The following is a 27,680-nucleotide window of genomic DNA, read 5'->3' as shown; positions in this document are numbered from 1 at the left end:
CACTCTGGCTATTTCAGCAATCTCCATCGAAAACTAGCCGTTAGACACACTTTTAGAGTCGTTCTGCACAATCTGCAACTCCTGACAAAGTGTCCGTTGGGATCGGAGTAGACTCGCTCGATCTAGAGTCGACTCGGCTGTTGCTGGAGTCGACTCATGCTTTACTAGAGACGACTCGCCCACTGTTCAAAATTTGAAATAAAGTGCCGTCCCGTTCTGGAGTCGACTCGGCTAAATCTGGAGTCGACTCGCCAATGTCTGGAGATGACTCTCCCTTCTAGAGACGACTCGTTCTTCAGAAATCCAAAGATCTTTCTTTCGGGTTTACTTCCACGAGTCGACTCGGATTCTCTTGGAGTCGACTCGGCTCTCAGAGCCAGAAAAACTGGTCTTTTGTCTTTGGAGTTGAACTGCCTCGGAGTCGACTCGCACTTTGCTGGAGTCGACTCGGCTCTCAGACACCGAAGTTGGCTCTCTGACTTTTAGTCTTGCATTTCTCTGAGAGTCGACTCTTGCTTCTTTAGGAGTCGACTCGCCAACCGTCGGAGTCGACTCGAGTTCTTCTGGAGTCGACTTAGCTCTCAAAGTCCAAAACAACTTCTCTGTCTTTCGGTCTGTTACTCCCTGGAGTCGACTCGCACTTTGCTGGAGTCGACTCGGCAAGCATCGGAGTCGACTCGAATTCTTCAGGAGTCGACTCGGTGACAGGGTCTGAGATTCATCTTTCTGTCCTGCTGTCTGTTCTCAGTCGGAGTCGACTCGTAATGTGCCGGAGTCGACTCGGTGACAGGGTCTGAGATTCATCTTTCTGTCCTGCTGTCTGTTCTCAGTCGGAGTCGACTCGTAATGTGCCGGAGTCGACTCGAGCCTGTGCCAAAACGTCTGAAACACTTGGAGTCGACTCGAAATCTTCCGGAGTCAACTCGAGTTCCAGACTTTGGTTCAAACTGAGTTCCACGCTTAGCCAAAATGTATTGAACCAAGGCTAGAGACAATTAAGCACAAATTCACAAATATTTGGCTGAAACACTAGATTGAATTCATTAATATAACATAAGATATACTCAAATACTTTGAGCTCATCAAAATCAAATAGGGTTATAATCAATCACTCCACAGCCATCTTTAAAATCTCGCATGATAGCTCAACACACCGACTAGACGATGATACGGATCCAGTGAAATCAATGGCCAATAAAATCTCTGAACAATCAACATGATTGGTTATAGCCCAGTACGATCTTAATGCATCTGAAAAAGAATATCGTGACCAACCAGTAGATGAGGAAAGCATCCGATCATAGCACACCTAGAGAAAAATATCCTATCCATTCCGATCAGTGGATATGAAAAGAGCTCAATTGCAAACTTGCACATCATGAGGTCCTAATCACGCAGATTTGTATCCTCTTCTCTATAAATATTAGGCACAGGGACACCCAAGTATAGAGAAAAATTTGAATACCATACTCCCATACTTCTACCTCTCTTTCCTTTCTCCTATTTCCTCTTGAAACTTAACTTAATTAAGCATTACATAGTTTCTGGCCGAATACATTTCAGCGACCACCTGATCATTTTCTAGTGGTTGCAAAATAGCTCCAGCATCGTGCTATGCTCCTTCAGCTCAACCAAGCTGATCTGCACGCTCATCTATCAAATTGGAGTTTAAGCAACAACATTAAATCAGGTCGGAGTTGACAAATGGGCCCCAATTATCCATTTTTAAGATGGGCAACACATCACCTATCCAAATATGCACCATCCTCTGTGATGCAAAATATGTACAGTAGAGAATCCCGTCTCTCCATTCCTCTTGGCCCACCTCACGACGCATCAACTGCATGCCACCGAAGGAAAAGGGGTTGCACAAATTGGTAGATTTACATAGCAATGAAATAGTGATTGTTATGGTAGTTGTTATTTGTCGCTACAATGAAAAGAAGGTAATGAAAAATTATTGATGTTAAGTCGTATTTATTGAATAAAGAATTACAATTTTCAAGTATTACAGATGTTTCAACTCAAGATACGATTTTATTCATATCAACATGAAGACGTAAAATAGTAGTTTTCTGATGCGATCCGATAGAATTTGATCCGTATCCCAAGATTCTTGACTCTTCTTGATTTCTGGAAGGGTAGTTCCGACCTGATTGCAGACACGATTTCTAAAGATCCGTCCGTCAGATTGATCTCAATTTTGGATATGTCGTAGATCTCCGCGTTAGCTTTCCAGCGGTAGGTCGTGGGTCTAGAGATGACGTCGGGATCTTAAGATATCAGCCTCCGACTGATGACTGCGCAGGGAAGGACGGGCTGAAAATCCAACGGGAAGGAGTTGTTTGTAGAAGGTGGAAGGGATCAAGGAGGGGAGGAAGAAGAGGGAGGAGGTGGCTGGCCTCTCGGGACAGAGGTGGTGCAGCCGGATGAAGGAGGGGGTGGCGGCCTTGGACGGCGGCCTAGGGAGAGGAGGAAGGCGTCGCAAGAAGAGAAGAGAGAAGGGAAGAGAGTTAGGGCAAAAGCCTTTCAATCAATTTTTGCATACTGAAATAGGTGCTCACCACATCTATTTATAGGTGGCTACCGGACCCCTTAACTTAACTTGATCTAATTGAATTCAAGAAACAACTAAACCCAAAGCGACTCTAATAAAGGCCAAGTCGGCTAACCCGAGCAAGGCTATGCTGAAATAAAATTAACATCAAGGACTCAAAAGCAAAAATAACCAAATGATTAAGTCCGAGGCGGTCTAGTGGATCCAACTGCATCACTCCACCACGTTTCCCTTAACCTTGTCCTCAAGGTCGGAAGTCAGGGAAACGATCAAGTATCTCAGTCTCAAACTCCCATGTGGCCTGGTCTGCTGCTCTCCCCAGCCACTCCACTAGTATCTGGGTTTCCAGTCGTCCTTCTACTCGTATTCTACGCTTCGCCAGCACTCGAACCGGCTCCACTACCTCGTCCTCCGGTGGCTCACGTATGATTGGGCCGACAGATGTCTTGGGTCCAAGCCGGGCCCTCAGAAGCGACACGTGGAATACCGGGTGAACTCTTGATGTAGTCGGCAAGTCCAAGCGATACGCCACGGGTCCAATGCGCTCCATTATCTGAAAGGGCCCATAGAAGCGATGAGAGAGCTTTTGGTTCGCCATGGGCCGCAGTGTCAACTGTCGATAAGGCTGCACCTTGACGTATACCCAGTCGCCCACCTCGTATACTGGATCTCTGTGCTTCCGATCATGCAGCTGCTTCATCCTGTTCTGCGCAGTCGTTATGTGGAACTTTAACCGCCGTAAGGTAGCATCGCGGTCTAAGAGCTCAAAATCTGCCTCTGTCCGGTCCGCATGTGACAGTGGATCATAAACTCGCAGCGTCGGTGGTACTCGTCCATACACCGCCTCAAAGGGTGTCATCCCTATGGCTGAGTGGAAAGCGGTGTTGTACGAATACTCGGCCCAAGGTAAATAAGAAAGCCACTCTTGGGGCCGATCACCAATCATACAGCGCAAGTACTGCTCGATGCAGCGGTTTACCACCTCCGTTTGCCCATCGGTCTGAGGGTGGTAAGCCGAGCTCATGGCAAGCTTCGTCCCTTGCTGTTTGAAGTAAGCCTGCCAGAATGCGCTAACAAAAATGCGGTCACGATCAGAAACAATAGTCCGAGGCATACCATGTAATCGAGCAATGTCCCATATGTAGACCTCTGCCACCCGTCGAGCAGAAAATGGATGTGCGAGCGCCGAAAAGTGGGCATGCTTGCTGAGGCGGTCCACAACGACCATGATCACTGAGTACCCTCGAACTAATGGCAGCCCCTCAATGAAGTCCATCGACACATCCTCCCAAACCTGATCAGGAATCGGTAAAGGCTGAAGTAGACCCGCAGGTCGCAGTGAATCCGCCTTCGCCCTTTGGCACACATCGCATTGCTGTACATAAGCTCTGACCGCTGCCTTCATGCCTACCCACGTACAGCTCTGACTCAGCCTCTTGTAAGTCCTGAAAAATCCCTCGTGTCCAGCAAAAGGAGTATCATGGAAGTGCTGGATCAATACCTGCCGCATGGCTGAATCGGTGGGCACGCGGATCAACCCATGGTCCAGAATCAACCCATCTCGGTCCTCCATCTCGGGATGACTGCTCGGATCTGCTGCCAACTCCCTCTGGATCTGTACTAGGTCCGGATCCCGGCATGTGGCGGTCCTCAAGTCTGAAATAAAAGGAAAAAACGGCGTAGTCAAGGCCGCCAACTCGCCGGACTCGGGATGGCGCGATAGTGCATCCGTTACTCGATTTTCTGCGCCCTTTTTGTACACCATCTCATAGTCGTAGCCGAGAAGATTCGACACCCACCTCTGCTGGGCTGGAGTATGTATGCGCTGCTCAAGAAAAAATGGAAGGCTCTGCTGATCAGTCCGAACGATGAATCGGCGGCCGATAAGGTACGGCCTCCACTTTGTGACTGCATGGATGACCGCCATCATCTCCCTCTCATATGTGGACAGCAAGCGGGTCCTAGGGGACAACGCCTTGCTCATGAAAGCAATTGGCCGTCCCTCCTGCATCAAAACAGCACCAATGCCGGCACCGGAAGCATCACACTCGACTACAAAGAGTTTGGCGAAATCGGGTAGTGCCAAAACCGGGGCCGTCGTCATGGCTTCCTTGAGCTTCTCGAATGCTTCCGTCGCTGCCTCGGTCCATCTAAACTCGCCCTTTCGCAGCAACAGGGTCAGTGGCGCGGCGATCTTTCCATATCCCTCCACAAACCGGCGGTAATAACCGGTTAGGCCCAAAAATCCTCGCAGCTCCTTTTGGTTCTTGGGTAGCGGCCACTCGGTCATGCAATGTATCTTTGCTTGGTCCGGCTCCACACCTGCAGCAGAGATGACATGGCCTAGGTACTCGACCTTCGGCTCGGCCCATAGGCACTTGGATCGCTTTACCTTCAATTGATTTCCGCGCAGAATTTTCAGCACTTCTTCTAAGTGCTCTAGGTGCTCCTGCCATGAACGACTGTAAACCAGTATGTCATCGAAGAATACAAGGACATACCGCCGTAGTAATGGTATGAATATGTCATTCATGAGCCCCTGGAACGTCGCTGGTGCATTGGTGAGGCCGAACGGCATCACCCTGAACTCATAATGGCCATCGTGTGTCCGAAACGCCGTCTTGTGCACATCTTCGGGCCTGACACGGATCTGGTGGTATCCGGCACGGAGATCAAGTTTGCTGAAGTATTCCGCACCAGCAAGCTCATCCAACAGCTCCTCGATGACTGGAATCGGATACCAGTCCTTAACGGTGATCGCGTTAAGTGCCCGGTAGTCGACGCAGAATCGCCACGTCCCGTCCCTCTTATGTACCAGCAGCACCGGCGATGAATATGAGCTTCTACTGGGCTGAATGATGCCGCTCTCCAACATCTCTCGTACCATCTTTGAGATCTCCTCCTTCTGAACGTGCGGGTAGCGGTAAGGCCTCACATTCGCCGGTTCTGCTCCCGGTACAATCTCTATGTGATGATCGTGCTCCCTCTCGGGTGGAAGACCATGAGGCTCCTCAAATAAATCTGCGAACCCCTGTAAGAGAGCAGCCAAATCAGTAGGTATACCTGCCTCCGTCGTGGTCTCCGTCGACAGAGGTAAGAGCTGCATCAAGTAGCTGTGCGCGTCGGGTCCGGGCAAGCCGACTAGGGGCTGAAGTGCAGCCCTTGGGCTAGGCCGAATGCCATCCAATCTAACTCGACGTCCGCTCCGTCTGAAAGTCACCCACATCTCGGCGAAGTCGAATGTAACCGGGCCAGGACTCTGCAGCCACTGCGTACCAAGGACCAAATCAGCTCCTCGTAATGCCAACGGATAGAGATCGAGCTTGAATTGGCTGCCCTGGATCGTCAAAGTGATGCCTCGGCATATGCCCTCCGCCCTCAACGTGGCTCCGTCACCCAATGCCACGTCGAAGCCCAATGTCGGCTCTGCTATGAGACCGATCTGTTTGACGAGCCTCTCATCCAAAAAATTGTGGGTGCTGCCCGTATCTATGAGGATACGCACCACACGTCTTTTGATCATGCCGTCCACGCGTAGCGTTTTCGGTGTCGCCGATCCAGAGTAGGCATATAATGAAATCTGAGGTGGCACATCCTCTTCCTTGGCCTCTAAATCTTGGGGCTCATCCTCAGCAACCTCATCACCATCTTCAGCCACGGCCTCGTCCTCCAATCCGTCGATCAACATCACCGCTCCGACGGGCCGCGCACACCGGTGTCCCGGTGTAAATTTCTCGTCGCAGCGAAAACATAGGCCTTTTGCTCGACGTTCCTCCACTTGTGCTGGTGTCAAGGTCCTCCCGGGTGGACGCTCAACCCTCTTGACGTCACCTGACAAGCGAAGAGGGGTCCTCGGCCCTGTGTTGGCTGCTGCAACCGTCGGCGCTCTCGGCTGGCCGATGGAGCCCCCTGCAGTTTGGCCGGCCCGGGGGTTGGTCAGCTGCCCCGTGCCGCTGATCGAGTGGTCTTGATCTTCTCTTCCACCATTAGGGCCAAGGCAAAGGCATCCTCCAGAGATTGTGGCCGCAAAGTCCTCACCTCGGCTTGAATGTCGACACGAAGTCCTCCGAGGTATACGCTTTTCAGCGCGGAGTCGCTCCACCCCACCACTCGGTTGCTGATCCTCTCAAACTCCTCTTGAAAGGCTCTAACAGTAGTCTTTTGGGTGACCCTTGATAGCATAGACTGGAAGTCATCGTACTCGGTAGGGCCGAAACGCCGACAAATTGCTGCAGAAAAATCCTCCCAACCGTTGAAAGGTCGGGCTCGGTCGGCAGTTTGAAACCATCGCAGGGCGGTCTCTTCTAGGTGAAAAGATGAGATCAATACCTTTTGGTCCTCCACTGTGCCATGGTAGTGAAAGAACCGCTCAGCTCGATACACCCAATCGAGAGGATCGCCATCTTTAAACTTGGGAAATTTCAGCCTAAGAGTCAGTCCGCGATTTCCTCCCTCTCGATCTCCATTACGGTCCCGATCTCGTTCATATCCTCGGCGTGGGTACTCCCCCACACGCTGGTTCCTCATCTAAAAATTCTGGATGGGATCATCCTCCATATCCGACCCGTCGTCGATGCCAATCGGGCTCATCCCCCGAGCCCTAGCGCGTGCGCCAATCGGTATGAGCTCGGGTCGAGGTCTAGGTCGATCTTCTCCTTGGTCCAGCCGCATCTCCTCTGGTGGGTTGGGAAGGAGAGGCTCACGAGGAGGGGGTCCCCTCCGTCCTGGTCGTCCACGGGTAGGGGCCGGAGATTCCACTCGGGTCCGATGCGGAGCTCCCCCCGGTGGAGTTTCTTGCCGCTGATTTAGCAATAGTTGCAACATCATCTCAATATGGCGTTGCGTGGTATCCATCTTCTCCATCAATTGTTGTTGGCTCTGCTGCATAGTTGTTTGATTCCCACGCAAGAACTCCAAGAGACGGTCGGTGGAATCAAGATCGGGTCTCAGGTCTGCCGGGGCCGCGGGTGATCGCGAGCCTTCTTGATGTGGGTCGACGCCCCTTGAAGATGCCGCTTCTTGCTGCTTCGAGGTTGTAGAGCGGGTGTTCACCATCTTCCAAGGCCAAGGATTGAACTGCTCTGATACCAAATTGATGCGATCCGATAGAATTTGATCCGTATCCCAAGATTCTTGACTCTTCTTGATTTCTGGAAGGGTAGTTCCGACCTAATTGCAGACATGATTTCTAAAGATCCGTCCTTCAGATTGATCTCGATTTTGGATATGTTGTAGATCTCCGCGTTAGCTTTCCAGCAGTAGGTCGTGGGTCTAGAGATGACGTCGGGATCTTAAGATATCAGCCTCCGACTGATGACTGCGCAGGGAAGGACGGGCTGAAAATCCAACGGGAAGGAGTTGTTTGTAGAAGGTGGAAGGGATCAAGGAGGGGAGGAAGAAGAGGGAGGAGGTGGCTGGCCTCTCGGGACAGAGGTGGTGCAGCCGGATGAAGGAGGGGGCGGCGGCCTTGGACGGCGGCCTAGGGAGAGGAGGAAGGCGTCGCAAGAAGAGAAGAGAGAAGGGAAGAGAGTTAGGGCAAAAGCCTTTCAATCAATTTTTGCATACTGAAATAGGTGCTCACCACATCTATTTATAGGTGGCTACCGGACCCCTTAACTTGACTTGATCTAATTGAATTCAAGAAACAACTAAACCCAAAGCGACTCTAATAAAGGCCAAGTCGGCTAACCCGAGCAAGGCTATGCTGAAATAAAATTAACATCAAGGACTCAAAAGCAAAAATAACCAAATGATTAAGTCCGAGGCGGTCTAGTGGATCCAACTGCATCACTCCACCACGCTTCCCTTAACCTTGTCCTCAAGGTCGGAAGTCAGGGAAACGATCAAGTATCTCAGTCTCAAACTCCCATGTGGCCTGGTCTGCTGCTCTCCCCAGCCACTCCACTAGTATCTGGGTTTCCAGTCGTCCTTCTACTCGTATTCTACGCTTCGCCAGCACTCGAACCGGCTCCACTACCTCGTCCTCCGGTGGCTCATGTATGATTGGGCCGACAGATGTCTTGGGTCCAAGCCGGGCCCTCAGAAGCGACACGTGGAATACCGGGTGAACTCTTGATGTAGTCGGCAAGTCCAAGCGATACGCCACGGGTCCAATGCGCTCCATTATCTGAAAGGGCCCATAGAAGCGATGAGAGAGCTTTTGGTTCGCCATGGGCCGCAGTGTCAACTGTCGATAAGGCTGCACCTTGACGTATACCCAGTCGCCCACCTCGTATACTGGATCTCTGTGCTTCCGATCATGCAGCTGCTTCATCCTGTTCTGCGCAGTCGTTATGTGGAACTTTAACCGCCGTAAGGTAGCATCGCGGTCTAAGAGCTCAAAATCTGCCTCTGTCCGGTCCGCATGTGACAGTGGATCATAAACTCGCAGCGTCGGTGGTACTCGTCCATACACCGCCTCAAAGGGTGTCATCCCTATGGCTGAGTGGAAAGCGGTGTTGTACGAATACTCGGCCCAAGGTAAATAAGAAAGCCACTCTTGGGGCCGATCACCAATCATACAGCGCAAGTACTGCTCGATGCAGCGGTTTACCACCTCCGTTTGCCCATCGGTCTGAGGGTGGTAAGCCGAGCTCATGGCAAGCTTCGTCCCTTGCTGTTTGAAGTAAGCCTGCCAGAATGCGCTAACAAAAATGCGGTCACGATCAGAAACAATAGTCCGAGGCATACCATGTAATCGAGCAATGTCCCGTATGTAGACCTCTGCCACCCGTCGAGCAGAAAATGGATGTGCGAGCGCCGAAAAGTGGGCATGCTTGCTGAGGCGGTCCACAACGACCATGATCACTGAGTACCCTCGAACTAATGGCAGCCCCTCAATGAAGTCCATCGACACATCCTCCCAAACCTGATCAGGAATCGGTAAAGGCTGAAGTAGACCCGCAGGTCGCAGTGAATCCGCCTTCGCCCTTTGGCACACATCGCATTGCTGTACATAAGCTCTGACCGCTGCCTTCATGCCTACCCACGTACAGCTCTGACTCAGCCTCTTGTAAGTCCTGAAAAATCCCTCGTGTCCAGCAAAAGGAGTATCATGGAAGTGCTGGATCAATACCTGCCGCATGGCTGAATCGGTGGGCACGTGGATCAACCCATGGTCCAGAATCAACCCATCTCGGTCCTCCATCTCGGGATGACTGCTCGGATCTACTGCCAACTCCCTCTGGATCTGTACTAGGTCCGGATCCCGGCATGTGGCGGTCCTCAAGTCTGAAATAAAAGGAAAAAACGGCGTAGTCAAGGCCGCCAACTCGCCGGACTCGGGATGGCGCGATAGTGCATCCGCTACTCGATTTTCTGCGCCCTTTTTGCACACCATCTCATAGTCGTAGCCGAGAAGCTTCGACACCCACCTCTGCTGGGCTGGAGTATGTATGCGCTGCTCAAGAAAAAATGGAAGGCTCTGCTGATTAGTCCGAACGATGAATCGGCGGCCGATAAGGTACGACCTCCACTTTGTGACTGCATGGATGACCGCCATCATCTCCCTCTCATATGTGGACAGCAAGCGGGTCCTAGGGGACAACGCCTTGCTCATGAAAGCAAATGGCCGTCCCTCCTGCATCAAAACAGCACCAATGCCGGCACCGGAAGCATCACACTCGACTACAAACGGTTTGGCGAAATCGGGTAGTGCCAAAACCGGGGCCGTCGTCATGGCTTCCTTGAGCTTCTCGAATGCTTCCGTCGCTGCCTCGGTCCATCTAAACTCGCCCTTTCGCAGCAACAGGGTCAGTGGCGCGGCGATCTTTCCATATCCCTCCACAAACCGGCGGTAATAACCGGTTAGGCCCAAAAATCCTCGCAGCTCCTTTTGGTTCTTGGGTAGCGGCCACTCGGTCATGCAATGTATCTTTGCTTGGTCCGGCTCCACACCTGCAGCAGAGATGACATGGCCTAGGTACTCGACCTTCGGCTCGGCCCATAGGCACTTGGATCGCTTTACCTTCAATTGATTTCCGCACAGAATTTTCAGCACTTCTTCTAAGTGCTCTAGGTGCTCCTGCCATGAACGACTGTAAACCAGTATGTCATCGAAGAATACAAGGACATACCGCCGTAGTAATGGTCTGAATATGTCATTCATGAGCCCCTGGAACGTCGCTGGTGCATTGGTGAGGCCGAACGGCATCACCCTGAACTCATAATGGCCATCGTGTGTCCGAAACGCCGTCTTGTGCACATCTTCGGGCCTGACACGGATCTGGTGGTATCCGGCATGGAGATCAAGTTTGCTGAAGTATTCCGCACCAGCAAGCTCATCCAACAGCTCCTCGATGACTGGAATCGGATACCGGTCCTTAACGGTGATCGCGTTAAGTGCCCGGTAGTCGATGCAGAATCGCCACGTCCCGTCCTTCTTATGTACCAGCAGCACCGGCGATGAATATGAGCTTCTACTGGGCTGAATGATGCCGCTCTCCAACATCTCTCGTACCATCTTTGAGATCTCCCCCTTCTGAACGTGCGGGTAGCGGTAAGGCCTCACATTCGCCGGTTCTGCTCCCGGTACAATCTCTATGTGATGATCGTGCTCCCTCTCGGGTGGAAGACCATGAGGCTCCTCAAATAAATCTGCGAACCCCTATAAGAGAGCAGCCAAATCAGTAGGTATACCTGCCTCCGTCGTGGTCTCCGTCGACAGAGGTAAGAGCTGCATCAAGTAGCTGTGCGCGTCGGGTCCGGGCAAGCCGACTAGGGGCTGAAGTGCAGCCCTTGGGCTAGGCCGAATGCCATCCAATCTAACTCGACGTCCGCTCCGTCTGAAAGTCACCCACATCTCGGCGAAGTCGAATGTAACCGGGCCAAGACTCTGCAGCCACTGCGTACCAAGGACCAAATCAGCTCCTCGTAATGCCAACGGATAGAGATCGAGCTTGAATTGGCTGCCCTGGATCGTCAAAGTGATGCCTCGGCATATGCCCTCCGCCGTCAACGTGGCTCCGTCACCCAATGCCACGTCGAAGCCCAATGTCGGCTCTGCTATGAGACCGATCTGTTTGACGAGCCTCTCATCCAAAAAATTGTGGGTGCTGCCCGTATCTATGTGGATACGCACCACACGTCTTTTGATCATGCCGTCCACGCGTAGCGTTTTCGGTGTCGCCGATCCAGAGTAGGCATGTAACGAAATCTGAGGTGGCACGTCCTCTTCCTTGGCCTCTAAATCTTGGGGCTCATCCTCAGCAACCTCATCACCATCTTCAGCCACGGCCTCGTCCTCCAATCCGTCGATCAACATCACCGCTCCGACGGGCCGCGCACACCGGTGTCCCGGTGTAAATTTCTCGTCGCAGCGAAAACATAGGCCTTTTGCTCGACGTTCCTCCACTTGTGCTGGTGTCAAGGTCCTCCCGGGTGGACGCTCAACCCTCTTGACGTCACCTGACAAGCGAAGAGGGGTCCTCGGCCCTGTGTTGGCTGCTGCAACCGTCGGCGCTCTCGGCTGGCCGATGGAGCCCCCTGCAGTTTGGCCGGCCCGGGGGTTGGTCCAGCTGCCCCGTGCCGCTGATCGAGTGGTCTTGATCTTCTCTTCCACCATTAGGGCCAAGGCAAAGGCATCCTCCAGAGATTGTGGCCGCAAAGTCCTCACCTCGGCTTGAATGTCGACACGAAGTCCTCCGAGGTATACGCTTTTCAGCGCGGAGTCGCTCCACCCCACCACTCGGTTGCTGATCCTCTCAAACTCCTCTTGAAAGGCTCTAACAGTAGTCTTTTGGGTGACCCTTGATAGCATAGACTGGAAGTCATCGTACTCGGTAGGGCCGAAACGCCGACAAATTGCTGCAGAAAAATCCTCACAACCGTTGAAAGGTCGGGCTCGGTCGGCGGTTTGAAACCATCGCAGGGCGGTCTCTTCTAGGTGAAAAGATGAGATCAATACCTTTTGGTCCTCCGCTGTGCCATGGTAGTGAAAGAACCGCTCAGCTCGATATACCCAATCGAGAGGATCGCCATCTTTAAACTTGGGAAATTTCAGCCTAAGAGTCAGTCCGCGATTTCCTCCCTCTCGATCTCCATTACGGTCCCGATCTCGTTCATATCCTCGGCGTGGGTACTCCCCCACACGCTGGTTCCTCATCTGAAAATTCTGGATGGGATCATCCTCCATATCCGACCCGTCGTCGATGCCAATCGGGCTCATCCCCCGAGCCCTAGCGCGTGCGCCAATCGGTATGAGCTCGGGTCGAGGTCTAGGTCGATCTTCTCCTTGGTCCAGCCGCATCTCCTCTGGTGGGTTGGGAAGGAGAGGCTCACGAGGAGGGGGTCCCCTCCGTCCTGGTCGTCCACGGGTAGGGGCCGGAGATTCCACTCGGGTCCGATGCGGAGCTCCCCCCGGTGGAGTTTCTTGCCGCTGATTTAGCAATAGTTGCAACATCATCTCAATATGGCATTGCATGGTATCCATCTTCTCCATCAATTGTTGTTGGCTCTGCTGCATAGTTGTTTGATTCCCACGCAAGAACTCCAAGAGACGGTCGGTGGAATCAAGATCGGGTCTCAGGTCTGCCGGGGCCGCGGGTGATCGCGAGCCTTCTTGATGTGGGTCGACGCCCCTTGAAGATGCCGCTTCTTGCTGCTTCGAGGTTGTAGAGCGGGTGTTCACCATCTTCCAAGGCCAAGGATTGAACTGCTCTGATACCAAATTGATGCGATCCGATAGAATTTGATCCGTATCCCAAGATTCTTGACTCTTCTTGATTTCTGGAAGGGTAGTTCCGACCTAATTGCAGACACAATTTCTAAAGATCCGTCCTTCAGATTGATCTTAATTTTGGATATGTTGTAGATCTCCGCGTTAGCTTTCCAGCGGTAGGTCGTGGGTCTAGAGATGACATCGGGATCTTAAGATATCAGCCTCCGACTGATGACTGCGCAGGGAAGGACGGGCTGAAAATCCAACGGGAAGGAGTTGTTTGTAGAAGGTGGAAGGGATCAAGGAGGGGAGGAAGAAGAGGGAGGAGGTGGCTGGCCTCTCGGGACAGAGGTGGTGCAGCCGGATGAAGGAGGGGGCGGCGGCCTTGGACGGCGGCCTAGGAAGAGGAGGAAGGCGTCGCAAGAAGAGAAGAGAGAAGGGAAGAGAGTTAGGGCAACAGCCTTTCAATCAATTTTTGCATACTGAAATAGGTGCTCACCACATCTATTTATAGGTGGCTACCGGACCCCTTAACTTGACTTGATCTAATTGAATTCAAGAAACAACTAAACCCAAAGCAACTCTAATAAAGGCCAAGTCGGCTAACCCGAGCAAGGCTATGCTGAAATAAAATTAACATCAAGGACTCAAAAGCAAAAATAACCAAATAATTAAGTCCGAGGCGGTCTAGTGGATCCAACTGCATCACTCCACCACGCTTCCCTTAACCTTGTCCTCAAGGTCGGAAGTCAGGGAAACGATCAAGTATCTCAGTCTCAAACTCCCATGTGGCCTGGTCTGCTGCTCTCCCCAGCCACTCCACTAGTATCTGGGTTTCCAGTCGTCCTTCTACTCGTATTCTACGCTTCGCCAGCACTCGAACCGGCTCCACTACCTCGTCCTCCGGTGGCTCATGTATGATTGGGCCGACAGATGTCTTGGGTCCAAGCCGGGCCCTCAGAAGCGACACGTGGAATACCGGGTGAACTCTTGATGTAGTCGGCAAGTCCAAGCGATACGCCACGGGTCCAATGCGCTCCATTATCTGAAAGGGCCCATAGAAGCGATGAGAGAGCTTCTGGTTCGCCATGGGCCGCAGTGTCAACTGTCGATAAGGCTGCACCTTGACGTATACCCAGTCGCCCACCTCGTATATTGGATCTCTGTGCTTCCGATCATGCAGCTGCTTCATCCTGTTCTGCGCAGTCGTTATGTGAAACTTTAACCGCCGTAAGGTAGCATCGCAGTCTAAGAGCTCAAAATCTGCCTCTGTCCGGTCCGCATGTGACAGTGGATCATAAACTCGCAGCGTCGGTGGTACTCGTCCATACACCGCCTCAAAGGGTGTCATCCCTATGGCTGAGTGGAAAGCGGTGTTGTACGAATACTCGGCCCAAGGTAAATAAGAAAGCCACTCTTGGGGCCGATCACCAATCATACAGCGCAAGTACTGCTCGATGCAGCGGTTTACCACATCCGTTTGCCCATCGGTCTGAGGGTGGTAAGCCGAGCTCATGGCAAGCTTCGTCCCTTGCTGTTTGAAGTAAGCCTGCCAGAATGCGCTAACAAAAATGCGGTGACGATCAGAAACAATAGTCCGAGGCATACCATGTAATCGAGCAATGTCCCGTATGTAGACCTCTGCCACCCGTCGAGCAGAAAATGGATGTGCGAGCGCCGAAAAGTGGGCATACTTGCTGAGGCGGTCCACAATGACCATGATCACTGAGTACCCTCGAACTAATGGCAGCCCCTCAATGAAGTCCATCGACACATCCTCCCAAACCTGATCAGGAATCGGTAAAGGCTGAAGTAGACCCGCAGGTCGCAGTGAATCCGCCTTTGCCCTTTGGCACACATCGCATTGCTGTACATAAGCTCTGACCGCTGCCTTCATGCCTACCCACGTACAGCTCTGACTCAGCCTCTTGTAAGTCCTGAAAAATCCCTCGTGTCCAGCAAAAGGAGTATCATGGAAGTGCTGGATCAATACCTGCCGCATGGCTGAATCGGTGGGCACGCGGATCAACCCATGGTCCAGAATCAACCCATCTCGGTCCTCCATCTCGGGATGACTGCTCGGATCTGCTGCCAACTCCCTCTGGATCTGTACTAGGTCCGGATCCCGGCATGTGGCGGTCCTCAAGTCTGAAATAAAAGGAAAAAACGGCGTAGTCAAGGCCGCCAACTCGCCGGACTCGGGATGGCGCGATAGTGCATCCGCTACTCGATTTTCTGCGCCCTTTTTGTACACCATCTCATAGTCATAGCCGAGAAGCTTCGACACCCACCTCTGCTGGGCTGGAGTATGTATGCGCTGCTCAAGAAAAAATGGAAGGCTCTGCTGATCAGTCCGAACGATGAATCGGCGGCCGATAAGGTACGGCCTCCACTTTGTGACTGCATGGATGACCGCCATCATCTCCCTCTCATATGTGGACAGCAAGCGGGTCCTAGGGGACAACGCCTTGCTCATGAAAGTAATTGGTCGTCCCTCCTGCATCAAAACAGCACCAATGCTGGCACCGGAAGCATCACACTCGACTACAAACGGTTTGGCGAAATCGGGTAGTGCCAAAACCGGGGCCGTCGTCATGGCTTCCTTGAGCTTCTCGAATGCTTCCGTCGCTGCCTCAGTCCATCTAAACTCGCCCTTTCGCAGCAACAGGGTCAGTGGCGCGGCGATCTTTCCATATCCCTCCACAAACCGGCGGTAATAACCGGTTAGGCCCAAAAATCCTCGCAGCTCCTTTTGGTTCTTGGGTAGCGGCCACTCGGTCATGCAATGTATCTTTGCTTGGTCCGGCTCCACACCTGCAGCAGAGATGACATGGCCTAGGTACTCGACCTTCGGCTCGGCCCATAGGCACTTGGATCGCTTTACCTTCAATTGATTTCCGCGCAGAATTTTCAGCACTTCTTCTAAGTGCTCTAGGTGCTCCTGCCATGAACGACTGTAAACCAGTATGTCATCGAAGAATACAAGGACATACCGCCATAGTAATGGTCTGAATATGTCATTCATGAGCCCCTGGAACGTCGCTGGTGCATTGGTGAGGCCGAACGGCATCACCCTGAACTCATAATGGCCATCGTGTGTCCGAAACGCCGTCTTGTGCACATCTTCGGGCCTGACACGGATCTGGTGGTATCCGGCACGGAGATCAAGTTTGCTGAAGTATTCCGCACCAGCAAGCTCATCCAACAGCTCCTCGATGACTAGAATCGGATACCGGTCCTTAACGGTGATCGCGTTAAGTGCCCGGTAGTCGACGCAGAATCGCCACGTCCCGTCCTTCTTATGTACCAGCAGCACCGGCGATGAATATGAGCTTCTACTGGGCTGAATGATGCCGCTCTCCAACATCTCTCGTACCATCTTTGAGATCTCCTCCTTCTGAACGTGCGGGTAGCGGTAAGGCCTCACATTCGCCGGTTCTGCTCCTGGTACAATCTCTATGTGATGATCGTGCTCCCTCTCGGGTGGAAGACCATGAGGCTCCTCAAATAAATCTGCGAACCCCTGTAAGAGAGCAGCCAAATCAGTAGGTATACCTGCCTCCGTCGTGGTCTCCGTCGACAGAGGTAAGAGCTGCATCAAGTAGCTGTGCGCGTCGGGTCCGGGCAAGCCGACTAGGGGCTGAAGTGCAGCCCTTGGGCTAGGCCGAATGCCATCCAATCTAACTCGACGTCCGCTCCGTCTGAAAGTCACCCACATCTCGGCGAAGTCGAATGTAACCGGGCCAAGACTCTGCAGCCACTGCGTACCAAGGACCAAATCAGCTCCTCGTAATGCCAACGGATAGAGATCGAGCTTGAATTGGCTGCCCTGGATCGTCAAAGTGATGCCTCGGCATATGCCCTCCGCCCTCAACGTGGCTCCGTCACCCAATGCCACGTCGAAGCCCAATGTCGGCTCTGCTATGAGACCGATCTGTTTGACGAGCCTCTCATCCAAAAAATTGTGGGTGCTGCCCGTATCTATGAGGATACGCACCACACGTCTTTTGATCATGCCGTCCACGCGTAGCGTTTTCGGTGTCGCCGATCCAGAGTAGGCATGTAATGAAATCTGAGGTGGCACGTCCTCTTCCTTGGCCTCTAAATCTTGGGGCTCATCCTCAGCAACCTCATCACCATCTTCAGCCACGGCCTCGTCCTCCAATCCGTCGATCAACATCACCGCTCCGACGGGCCGCGCACACCGGTGTCCCGGTGTAAATTTCTCGTCGCAGCGAAAACATAGGCCTTTTGCTCGACGTTCCTCCACTTGTGCTGGTGTCAAGGTCCTCCCGGGTGGACGCTCAACCCTCTTGACGTCACCTGACAAGCGAAGAGGGGTCCTCGGCCCTGTGTTGGCTGCTGCAACCGTCGGTGCTCTCGGCTGGCCGATGGAGCCCCCTGCAGTTTGGCCGGCCCGGGGGTTGGTCCAGCTGCCCCGTGCCGCTGATCGAGTGGTCTTGATCTTCTCTTCCACCATTAGGGCCAAGGCAAAGGCATCCTCCAGAGATTGTGGCCGCAAAGTCCTCACCTCGGCTTGAATGTCGACACGAAGTCCTCCGAGGTATACGCTTTTCAGCGCGGAGTCGCTCCACCCCACCACTCGGTTGCTGATCCTCTCAAACTCCTCTTGAAAGGCTCTAACAGTAGTCTTTTGGGTGACCCTTGATAGCATAGACTGGAAGTCATCGTACTCGGTAGGGCCGAAACGCCGATAAATTGCTGCAGAAAAATCCTCCCAACCGTTGAAAGGTCGGGCTCGGTCGGCGGTTTGAAACCATCGCAGGGCGGTCTCTTCTAGGTGAAAAGATGAGATCAATACCTTTTGGTCCTCCGCTGTGCCATGGTAGTGAAAGAACCGCTCAGCTCGATACACCCAATCGAGAGGATCGCCATCTTTAAACTTGGGAAATTTCAGCCTAAGAGTCAGTCCGCGATTTCCTCCCTCTCGATCTCCATTGCGGTCCCGATCTCGTTCATATCCTCGGCGTGGGTACTCCCCCACACGCTGGTTCCTCATCTGAAAATTCTGGATGGGATCATCCTCCATATCCGACCCGTCGTCGATGCCAATCGGGCTCATCCCCCGAGCCCTAGCGCGTGCGCCAATCGGTATGAGCTCGGGTCGAGGTCTAGGTCGATCTTCTCCTTGGTCCAGCCGCATCTCCTCTGGTGGGTTGGGAAGGAGAGGCTCACGAGGAGGGGGTCCCCTCCGTCCTGGTCGTCCACAGGTAGGGGCCGGAGATTCCACTCGGGTCCGATGCGGAGCTCCCCCCGGTGGAGTTTCTTGCCGCTGATTTAGCAATAGTTGCAACATCATCTCAATATGGCGTTGCGTGGTATCCATCTTCTCCATCAATTGTTGTTGGCTCTGCTGCATAGTTGTTTGATTCCCACGCAAGAACTCCAAGAGACGGTCGGTGGAATCAAGATCGGGTCTCAGGTCTGCCGGGGCTGCGGGTGATCGCGAGCCTTCTTGATGTGGGTCGACGCCCCTTGAAGATGCCGCTTCTTGCTGCTTCGAGGTTGTAGAGCGGGTGTTCACCATCTTCCAAGGCCAAGGATTGAACTGCTCTGATACCAAATTGATGCGATCCGATAGAATTTGATCCATATCCCAAGATTCTTGACTCTTCTTGATTTCTGGAAGGGTAGTTCTGACCTAATTGCAGACACGATTTCTAAAGATCCGTCCTTCAGATTGATCTCGATTTTGGATATGTTGTAGATCTCCGCGTTAGCTTTCCAGCGGTAGGTCGTGGCTCTAGAGATGACGTCGGGATCTTAAGATATCAGCCTCCGACTGATGACTGCGCAGGGAAGGACGGGCTGAAAATCCAACGGGAAGGAGTTGTTTGTAGAAGGTGGAAGGGATCAAGGAGGGGAGGAAGAAGAGGGAGGAGGTGGCTGGCCTCTCGGGACAGAGGTGGTGCAGCCGGATGAAGGAGGGGGCGGCGGCCTTGGACGGCGGCCTAGGGAGAGGAGGAAGGCGTCGCAAGAAGAGAAGAGAGAAGGGAAGAGAGTTAGGGCAAAAGCCTTTCAATCAATTTTTGCATACTGAAATAGGTGCTCACCACATCTATTTATAGGTGGCTACCGGACCCCTTAACTTGACTTGATCTAATTGAATTCAAGAAACAACTAAACCCAAAGCAACTCTAATAAAGGCCAAGTCGGCTAACCCGAGCAAGGCTATGCTGAAATAAAATTAACATCAAGGACTCAAAAGCAAAAATAACCAAATAATTAAGTCCGAGGCGGTCTAGTGGATCCAACCGCTTCATTTTCCTTGCTATAAAACTGTTGAGATACTATCGTAAATAAGAGTCCTCATTTATATTATTGTCGCTAATGTATGTGTCGTGGTCCTTGAAGTTCAAAAGGTTTTCTTATCTAACGTTGAAGTTCAAAAAGTTTTCTTATCTAACCTTGAAGTTCAATCAATTATGATGCCATTATTTTAAATGTTTCTTTGTAGCTACAGTCGCATCGCTGACTGATCCTTAATCCATTGTTTCATGAAGTCCCGAGATTGAGTCTCATTATACGTGTCTGCAATTTCAAATTCGTGCCATGAGAAGAACTAGACATATGCTAAAAATTGATCAAACAATGAATATGTTGGTCCGAACGCAATTATCACAGAGATGATGGAGCCAAAGCAATAATCAAAACATAGTAGTTATCTAGTTCTAGTAGGTCTGTTATATATATCATGGCTTATGGGATCCAATTTAGATCCATCAATGCATTTGAAGTTTGTTTAATTAGAGGCTACTTCCAAAAGAATACGATGATGTAATATTTGGGAGTTTGTTGAATCTCAGGAGCACTTCCATGCTCATAAGCAAAGCATTCTGACTTGTTGCCCTGAGCAACATTGTACAATTATAGGACAAATTATATCCTACACTATATACTATATGGCCGTGCACCATGCCAATCATCTCAACTCCTTCATGCAGGCCAATCATCTTGTCTCCTTTCTATGGCGTGATTCATCATGCACTCATATCTGTGATTGATAAATACGAAGGAGACGAGTTAATTAGCATGTTGCACGATCACATTAATGCATGTGGTGTACGGTATAATTTCTCGATGAGTTGAGGTTTCGATTGATAACCTGGCATTCACGTGCAGCCACATCCATGCTTGAAGACCCACTTGGAGAGGTTATGCTGGACTAAACTTTTCTCATTTATAATAGAATTCAAGAAGACTTATTTTAGCATTTCAAGATGAGTAATAGTGCAAGCCACCTCTTCCTTACCTGCTCAATTACCCCTTCGACATGGTAGTTGATGTGTCTTATTGCCGCCAAAAATGGATGGAGGATGGAGTGCAACTCGGATGACCTAGGGGTCGGTTGAGATGAGTTGAGTAGGCTGAACGAGGTGTGAGGGGTGGATCTCCTCCGTGTGTGGCCTGCAAAAAGTCCACTTGCCGAAAACTTTCGGTGGGGGACCCTTCGATACTTAAATTAAAATCAAGAGGCAACAATGTAAAAGAAAGAGAATTTCAGCAAAGTGAGGGCTCTATGAGAAAGATTATATGCATATTGTGTACCTCATGTCCTCTGGATTGTTCCCCTTGTATAGGGGAAACAACTTTGTCGTTTCTTTGGCCAATATGGCATGCAATGATGGCTAGGCAATGGCTAGTTGCACGACTAAGGTGTGGGTGCCAGTCTACATGGGTGGTGTGCAGTGTAGGCATGGTGTTGCTGTGATTGTTGACTGCCAAGACTGTCGGTTGTTAGGGCTGTCAGTTTTTGTCGACTCGTGCTGATTAGCTCCTTGGCCAAGGCTGAGGTAACTCACTTCAGTTAGTTCCCTACTCGGTTAGGGTCGAGGTTGTTCTCTTCGGCCTACATATGAGGTCAAAGAAAAGATCTAGTCTGAGGTTAAGGCATCCAATATATTTTCCATCACTTGTCCCCCACTTAAGAGGCCGAACTGCATTCCGGTTCAGGCAATGAAAGTCGAGCAGTCGCATTGATTGAGGGTAGACTTTTGTCAGGGATGTTAAATGTGTCGGATGGTCTTCGAAGCATCTCCAAATTCGGGTTATTCTGAGACATCATCATTATGGGGCAACTCTGAGGCGCTATCAATGCAGTAAGCCGTTAGATCGCCCGTGCTATACTCTAGGCCAACACATGGCTCAATCTACTCGAGTAACTAGACTAGTGTTCTGATCAGAGCTGTTCACACCCCTGTATAAGGGCGCCCCCAACCCTCAGACTCTAACTTTTGCTATATCCGCCCCTCCACCCAAGTACTCGAGCATCTAGGACTCTAGGTGGTGTTCCGACGAAGTCTTTCGCTCTTGGTGTTGGCGTCATCTGCATTTCTCCATCTTTAGTGGATTTTTGCTCCTTGGTTGTTCGACTCTTTTCTTATCTTCTACTTCATCTCTCCATCTTTCTTCATCTTTTTCTAGGTCTTTCACTCTGTCTTTCTTCTATTGCCATAAGCAGGGTTGAGGCCAATACCTTGGAGGAGAGCTGTCCGTCTGACCACTCTTCTCGAGGTTGGCAGCCTTCACGTTCGGGTGAATCTAAGTCTGAGGTCCTGTCGGGCCCCAACTATGAGGTATCCATCCTTACTCAAGAGGAAATGGACCTTATCTAAGCTCAACACTTTGTGCCCACCGAGTTCATCTTCGAGCTCGCCTATACCAATGAACGGGTGACTAACCCACGTCCTTCTCAGCTTAGCTTGTATGAGAAGACTCTACAGGCCGGGCTGAGGCATCCTCTCTACCTCTTCTATGTGAAATTGATGGGGTCGTACCGTCTTGTTCAGACCCAATTGGTGCCAAACTCCTGGCATGTTTTAGTTGGTTTCCTTTCTCTCTATTTTTTCAGAGCATTCGAGCTTTGGTCGCCCTTTTTCAAGGATGATTTACCCTAAAAAGGTATCCTCAAGATAGTAACTGGTAATATTTTTCTCCTCAAAAAGATTGCCAACTGCTCTGAGATACTCTCTCTTCCATCCATGTGTGGAAAGGGTAGTTGTTCTTCCTCCACTCCGAGTAGCCATAGGGGTTTGACACCATGGGGAGGGCACCTCGAAGGGACCTAAATTGGTCCTCGAGGTTATTCGATGACAATCAAAGGGCCTTGGACTGGCTCTAAGATCTTGATCTAAGATTCCCTCCCTGCATGAGCTATTGTCTGAGGAGGCCCTGATTAAGGCCGGCCTGAGCCTGGCCGACCCCCAGGGTAAGCTTTTCTTAGGTTTTCTCTATCTTTTCACCTCTATGTTGTAGACTGTCTTCGATTTTGTAGCTCTTGCCACCATGAAGTTCACTCTCTCGCTAATTCATGAGAGGAGGAAGGTGAAGAAGAAGTCCCACAGCCGCTAAGGATAGGGCTCCTCAAAAGAAGAGGTCGAGGGGGGAGTCCTCCTCGGCACGTGTCGAAGAGGTCACCATTAAGGTTGGCGTTGAGGGCCTTGCTTCCTGAAGTTTCCCTCGAGGTACTAGTTCCTTGGGGAGAGATTGTAGAGCTCGAATCCAAGGTCGAGGTCGGTCAATTGGCTAGGTCAGGCCCTCCATAGGGGGTTATTTTCGTTGAACCCTGCTCTGACACCCTGCCTCTATGCCGACTATCTCCCAAAGTTTGGGCGTTGGGACGATCAAACCCCGAGCCGTCTACCCCAGGCAAGGAGGATGCTTTAGCCTTGGCTCGCGTGTCCCAGACCCACTCTTCGAACTAGGTGGTCAAAGAGTCTGTTTCGGCTCTAGAGACTCTCGAGGTGGCGAGGGAGCTAGTCCAAGCTATGCAGCTTCAAGCCAACAAGGAGCTCGTATTCTCCCTTGATGCCACTGATTTTTTCAATTAGGCCATGCCACGGATATTCGGGTAAGTTTCATAAATCTTTACCAAGTCACTTCCCTCAGCAAATGACTTCCTTTTTTTCTTTAGCACACCCTCGAGGTCAACTACATGCACGAGAGGATCAAAAAACTCTCGTGGAGTGTCTCGAAGCACAAGGCGAGGGTGGAGATCGCCGAGGAGCGCACCCATCAGGCCAAGGATGGGATGAAGCCTGTCGAGGTGCCGACTCGATAGGTTGAGCTGAGGGTGAAGGTAGCCAAAGACAAAGTTAGATCGGTGGAAGCATATGTGATAACCGCCATGTTTCTAGGAGAAACGGGGGGAGAGGTATAGGCAATCGTAACCGCCTGGTGGTGGGCGGTTACCACTATTCGTCTCCCCCGTTGATCAGAGGCTACAAAAGCCTTAGAAACCCCCTTAGAAGCACTCCTACCTCCCCTCACTCTCTCCTTCTTCTGTGATTAGAAACCAGATCGGATGTAGCGCCGTCGGAGTGGGAGGCTGCCGAGCACTAGAGAGAGCACCTCAACCCTTCATGGAGCTAGGTAACCTTTGATTTCTCCTTCCCTTCATCGTTTATATACTGTGTAACTTAGATCTAGTGTAGTTAAGAGATAATTAACAAAGAAAGAAAGAATAAGAACAAATAGAAGAGGAGGAAGAAGATGAAGAGGAGGGAAGGTGGAAAACCTACCTGTGGTCAACTTTGATCACGACACTAGTATGATCGGTCGATGATCATGGTCGATCCATACCGCTGACTTTCTTCTTCCACCGATCACTTTCTCATCTATCAATCAAACCCCAAAGATCCTAAACCCTTCCTCCTCATAATTTATTCTTTGCTGAATTAGCTTAGAGATTAAATCAAAACGGGAAGGAAGAAAATGAAGAAGAAAAAGGAGAAAAAATGGAAGAAGAAGAAGAAGAGAGAAAAAAAAGAGAGAAAAGGCCTACCGGTGGATGATCCGCAGTCGCCACCGCCATCACTGTGAGCATTGGCCGCGCGAATCGGCCGCGGAGCTGGTCGCGGTCTTCGGCCGTGGGCGCTGACCGCCAGTGCGGCCACGGGCGCCGCAAGCCTCAACCGGAACCATCGCCCTCCCTTGCACCAGGGGAGAGAGAGAGAAAGGAGAAGAAATGAGGAAGAGAGAAGAATGGGAGAAGAAGAAAGAAAAAGAAAGAGGAAGAGGGAAGCTTCGGGAAGGAATAGAGAAGGAAAGAAAAGAAAAAGAGAAGAAAAGAAAAGAAAAGGAAGGAAAAGAAAAGGAAAGATAGAAAAGAAAAGAAAAAGAAGAAGAACAGAAAAAAAAAATATTGTGGGCCTGAGATGGGCCTGTGTTGACCCCCTAATGGATTTTGATGAATACAAAACACTAGAGTATAATTCCATTTATCTTAATAATTTACTTGAGGATTTCATGTGTTTAATTAAGAATATTGTTAAGAAATGTCTAGGCAAGTTTCCATAATTTTTATGAATTTATTGAAGAATTTTTGAGATGAAGAAAACAGATCAGGGACAGCCGAGACGTCTCCGGTTTGTTCCAGAGACGTCTCTGGCACAAACAGGAAGAACTGGCACGTTTGGAGACGTCCCCGGCACCTGGCGAGGCGTCTCGCAGGGTCGGAGTCGACTCTCTCAGAAGCGGAGTCGACTCTCTCAGTGGCGGCAGAAAGGCCGATTTCAAGAGATGCGCGCGAGCCGTCTCCACAGTACGCGGAGTCGTCCCCGCAAGTAAAAGCTGAGTTTCCGAGTCGTCCCCAGAGAGTGCGGAGTCGACTCTCTCAGGGTATTCCAGAGGATGTCTTTTTCGGTGATAAGGCAGCGAAGACGTCGCCTGAAAGAGCGGAGTCGACTCTCTCAGAGAATTCCAGAAGACTTGTTTTTCGGAGATATAACGGCGGAGTCGTCCCCAAGGCAGCGGAGTCGTCCCCATGCAAAAAGCGCAAACAAGCCGAGACGTCTCCGTAAAGTGCCGAGGCGACCCTCTCAGAAAAACAGAAAAACAAGGATTCAAACCGTTCATCATCGGAGTCGTCCCCGTAAAGCGCCGAGTCGACCCCAAACAACGTCAAAAGTAAAATCTTACAGCCGAGACGTCTCGCGTTGAAGCGGAGACGTCTCCGAAGTGCCTGGGACGCGACTGACAATTTTTTCAGGTTTGGTTTGAATTTCAAACTCCCTTAACTTTATCTCTAACGGCTATATTTGCTTTTTGGGCTATAAAAGGGAGCTCTTAAGTGCTTTCCAACAACTTCTCACCAACCCAACACAAGATCATTCAAGAGAGAAGAAAGAAAAAGAGGTTCAAGGGAGTTAGTGCATTTAAGTGAAGAAATCAAGTGCCTTCAAGCTTTCCAAGTGATTTCGTGCTCAACTACTCTCTTCCGCTAGGCATTCAAAGCTCACATTCAAGCCAACGCGATCCACATCGGAAGAACCACCATTTCCCACGCTTCCAACGGCTAAAAGGGTTCTTCCGGGTTCTATTATTTCTCACTGTTTTATTTGCTTCTTGAGAGCTTTTAAATCCTTGTAAAACTTTTTCAATATTGTGCTTGTTCCAGTCAAGGGACTTGGAACAAGGGAAAGGCGTCCCAAGCCTAGGTGAAATTGGGGGTTATAGGGTTCGTTGTTAGCCCGGTGTAAAACAACGAGTTGGGTAGTGCACTCGCAAAACTACCGGACTGTAATCTTGGATTATAGTGAAAATTCCCAAAGGTGCTTTGGGGAGTGGATGTAGGAGCAGTGGAAGCTCCGAACCACTATAAAACCTTGTGTTTGCGATTGATTGTTCTCATACCTCTATCTTTACTTTAGTTCATACATTTGTGTGTTTTATTTTTAATTAGGCAAAAAGTTTTAAAACACCCAATTCACCCCCCTCTTGGGTGACCATCTCTGGGCAACAAGTGGTATCAGAGCGGGTGCTCTGTGTATTTCTTGAAAGACCTAACCGTCTTAGCCAAAGATCTAGATGGCAACACCCTTTAACAATGTTCCTGCTGAGGGGCAGGCAACCAATAGACCTCCACTCTTCAATGGAACAAATTATACCTATTGGAAGACTAGAATGAGGATTTTTATTCAAGCACAAGATTATGCCTTGTGGAGGGTCATAATCAAGGGACCACACGAACCATCTCACATGGTTAATGGCATTCAAGTTTCCAAACCTGAGGAGGATTGGGATGAGAATGACAGTAAGATGGTTCAACTCAATTCTAGAGTCATGAACTCATTATTCTGTGCTCTAGATGTAAATGAGTTCAATAGAGTCTTCACATGTAGTTCCGCCAAGAAAATATGGGATAGGCTTGAAGTTACCCACGAGGGTACGAATCAAGTCAAAGAGTCTAAAGTGAACATTCTAGTTCACAAATATGAGTTGTTTAAGATGGAACCCAATGAAACCATCACATGCATGTTTACACGCTTCACCGATATAATTAATGGTCTAAAGAGTTTGGGTAAATCCTATACTAATCCGGAACTTGTGAGTAAAATTCTCAGGTCTTTGCCGAAAGCATGGGAAGCAAAGGTCACGGCGATCATAGAAGCCAAAGATCTCAATACTTTGGGACTAGAACAACTATTGGGCTCATTGATGACGCATGAGCTCACAATGAAGCAACATGAAGAAGAGTTGCCAAAGAAGAAGACAATTGCACTCAAGGCTACTTCGAGTGTGTGTGAAGAAGAAAGTAGTGAGAGTGAAGAAGAAAGCGAAGATGAGGACTTGGGTTTAATAGTAAGGAAGTTTAAGAAATTCATGAGAAGAAAGAAACCCTTTCCAAGAAAGAAATTTGGAGGGAGAAATGATTGGAAAAAAGAAAAGGAAAAAGAAAGAGACCCAATCATATGCTATGATTGCAAGAGACCGGGACACATTCGTTCCGAATGCCCTCAACAAAAGAAGCACTTTGGAAAGAAGAAGAAGAAGGCGTTGAAGGCAACGTGGGACAATAGTGACACATCCTCCTCCGAGGAAGAGAAGGAAGAGACCGCAAATTTGTGCTTCATGGCATTTGAAAACGACGAGGTATGTCAAAGCTCAACTATAAATTTTACTTTAGAAGAATTATATGAAGCTTTTCAAGAACTTATGAGTGATTGTAGTATGTTAGGAGCAAAGAATAAAGAACTAAAGGCCTCCAATCAAAAACTAAAGGATGATATTAAAAAACTATTGATTGAGAAAGAGAGCGTTGAAAATGTTAACACCATTGATCTAGAAAATAAAAATTCAAAACTTAGCATTGAAAATGAAACGACAAAAACACTAATTAAGGAATTGAATCTAAAAGTTAAATCTCTACTCAATAATAATACCTCACTTGCACAAAATGTTGAATCCCTTAAAAAGGATAAGGAAGAACTAGTTAAAGAAAATTTGGATCTTAAGAATGAGGTACATAAGTACAAACCAATTGTTGAAAAATTTACACAAAGCTCTGAGAAATTAAATCTTATTCTTTCAAATCAAAGAGCTGTTTTTAATAAAGCCGGATTAGGATATAAAACTAACAAGCAACAAAAGTATCTAAAGAATTTTTTTGTGAAAGCAAAAGATGTCAAAACTGAAAAACCTACATGCTTTCATTGTGGAAAAAGT

The 27,680-nt window shown here is 50.1% G+C and overlaps 1 protein-coding gene across 1 annotated transcript; it reads right to left on the bottom strand.

The window, feature by feature from the left end:
- Positions 1–1,581: 1,581 nt before the first annotated feature.
- LOC148700660 (uncharacterized) lies at positions 1,582–23,250 on the bottom strand. The gene is made up of 7 exons (XM_089926240.1): positions 23,107–23,250; positions 15,442–16,557; positions 9,248–10,523; positions 8,535–8,908; positions 4,293–5,006; positions 2,961–3,263; positions 1,582–1,653 (listed from the first exon to the last, which is right to left on the bottom strand). The coding sequence occupies exons 1-7, from the start codon at positions 23,248–23,250 to the stop codon at positions 1,582–1,584; spliced, it is 3,999 nt and encodes a 1,332-aa protein (XP_089782366.1).
- Between the last annotated feature and the right edge of the window lie 4,430 nt (positions 23,251–27,680).

This window comes from Phoenix dactylifera, chromosome 11 (assembly GCF_051530095.1).
Source record: "Phoenix dactylifera cultivar Ajwa chromosome 11, Ajwa_hap1_PhDact_Kaust_v1.1, whole genome shotgun sequence".
Taxonomy (NCBI): Eukaryota; Viridiplantae; Streptophyta; class Magnoliopsida; order Arecales; family Arecaceae; genus Phoenix; species Phoenix dactylifera.
Note: the sequence above shows the minus strand (reverse complement) of the source record. Positions and strands in the feature narration are given on the sequence as shown.

Excerpts from the sequence above, each read along its gene's own strand:
- LOC148700660 (XM_089926240.1), bottom strand. The coding sequence starts at position 23,250 with ATGGGTGCGCTCCTCGGCGATCTCCACCCTCGCCTTGTGCTTCGAGAC. Across the intron at positions 16,558-23,106 it reads TTGCTGAGGGAAGTGACTTG|CCCAGTAGAAGCTCATATTC; the intron begins GTAAAGATTTAT and ends GGCATCATTCAG. Across the intron at positions 5,007-8,534 it reads ATGAGCCACCGGAGGACGAG|GAGCACCTAGAGCACTTAGA; the intron begins GTAGTGGAGCCG and ends CGTTCATGGCAG.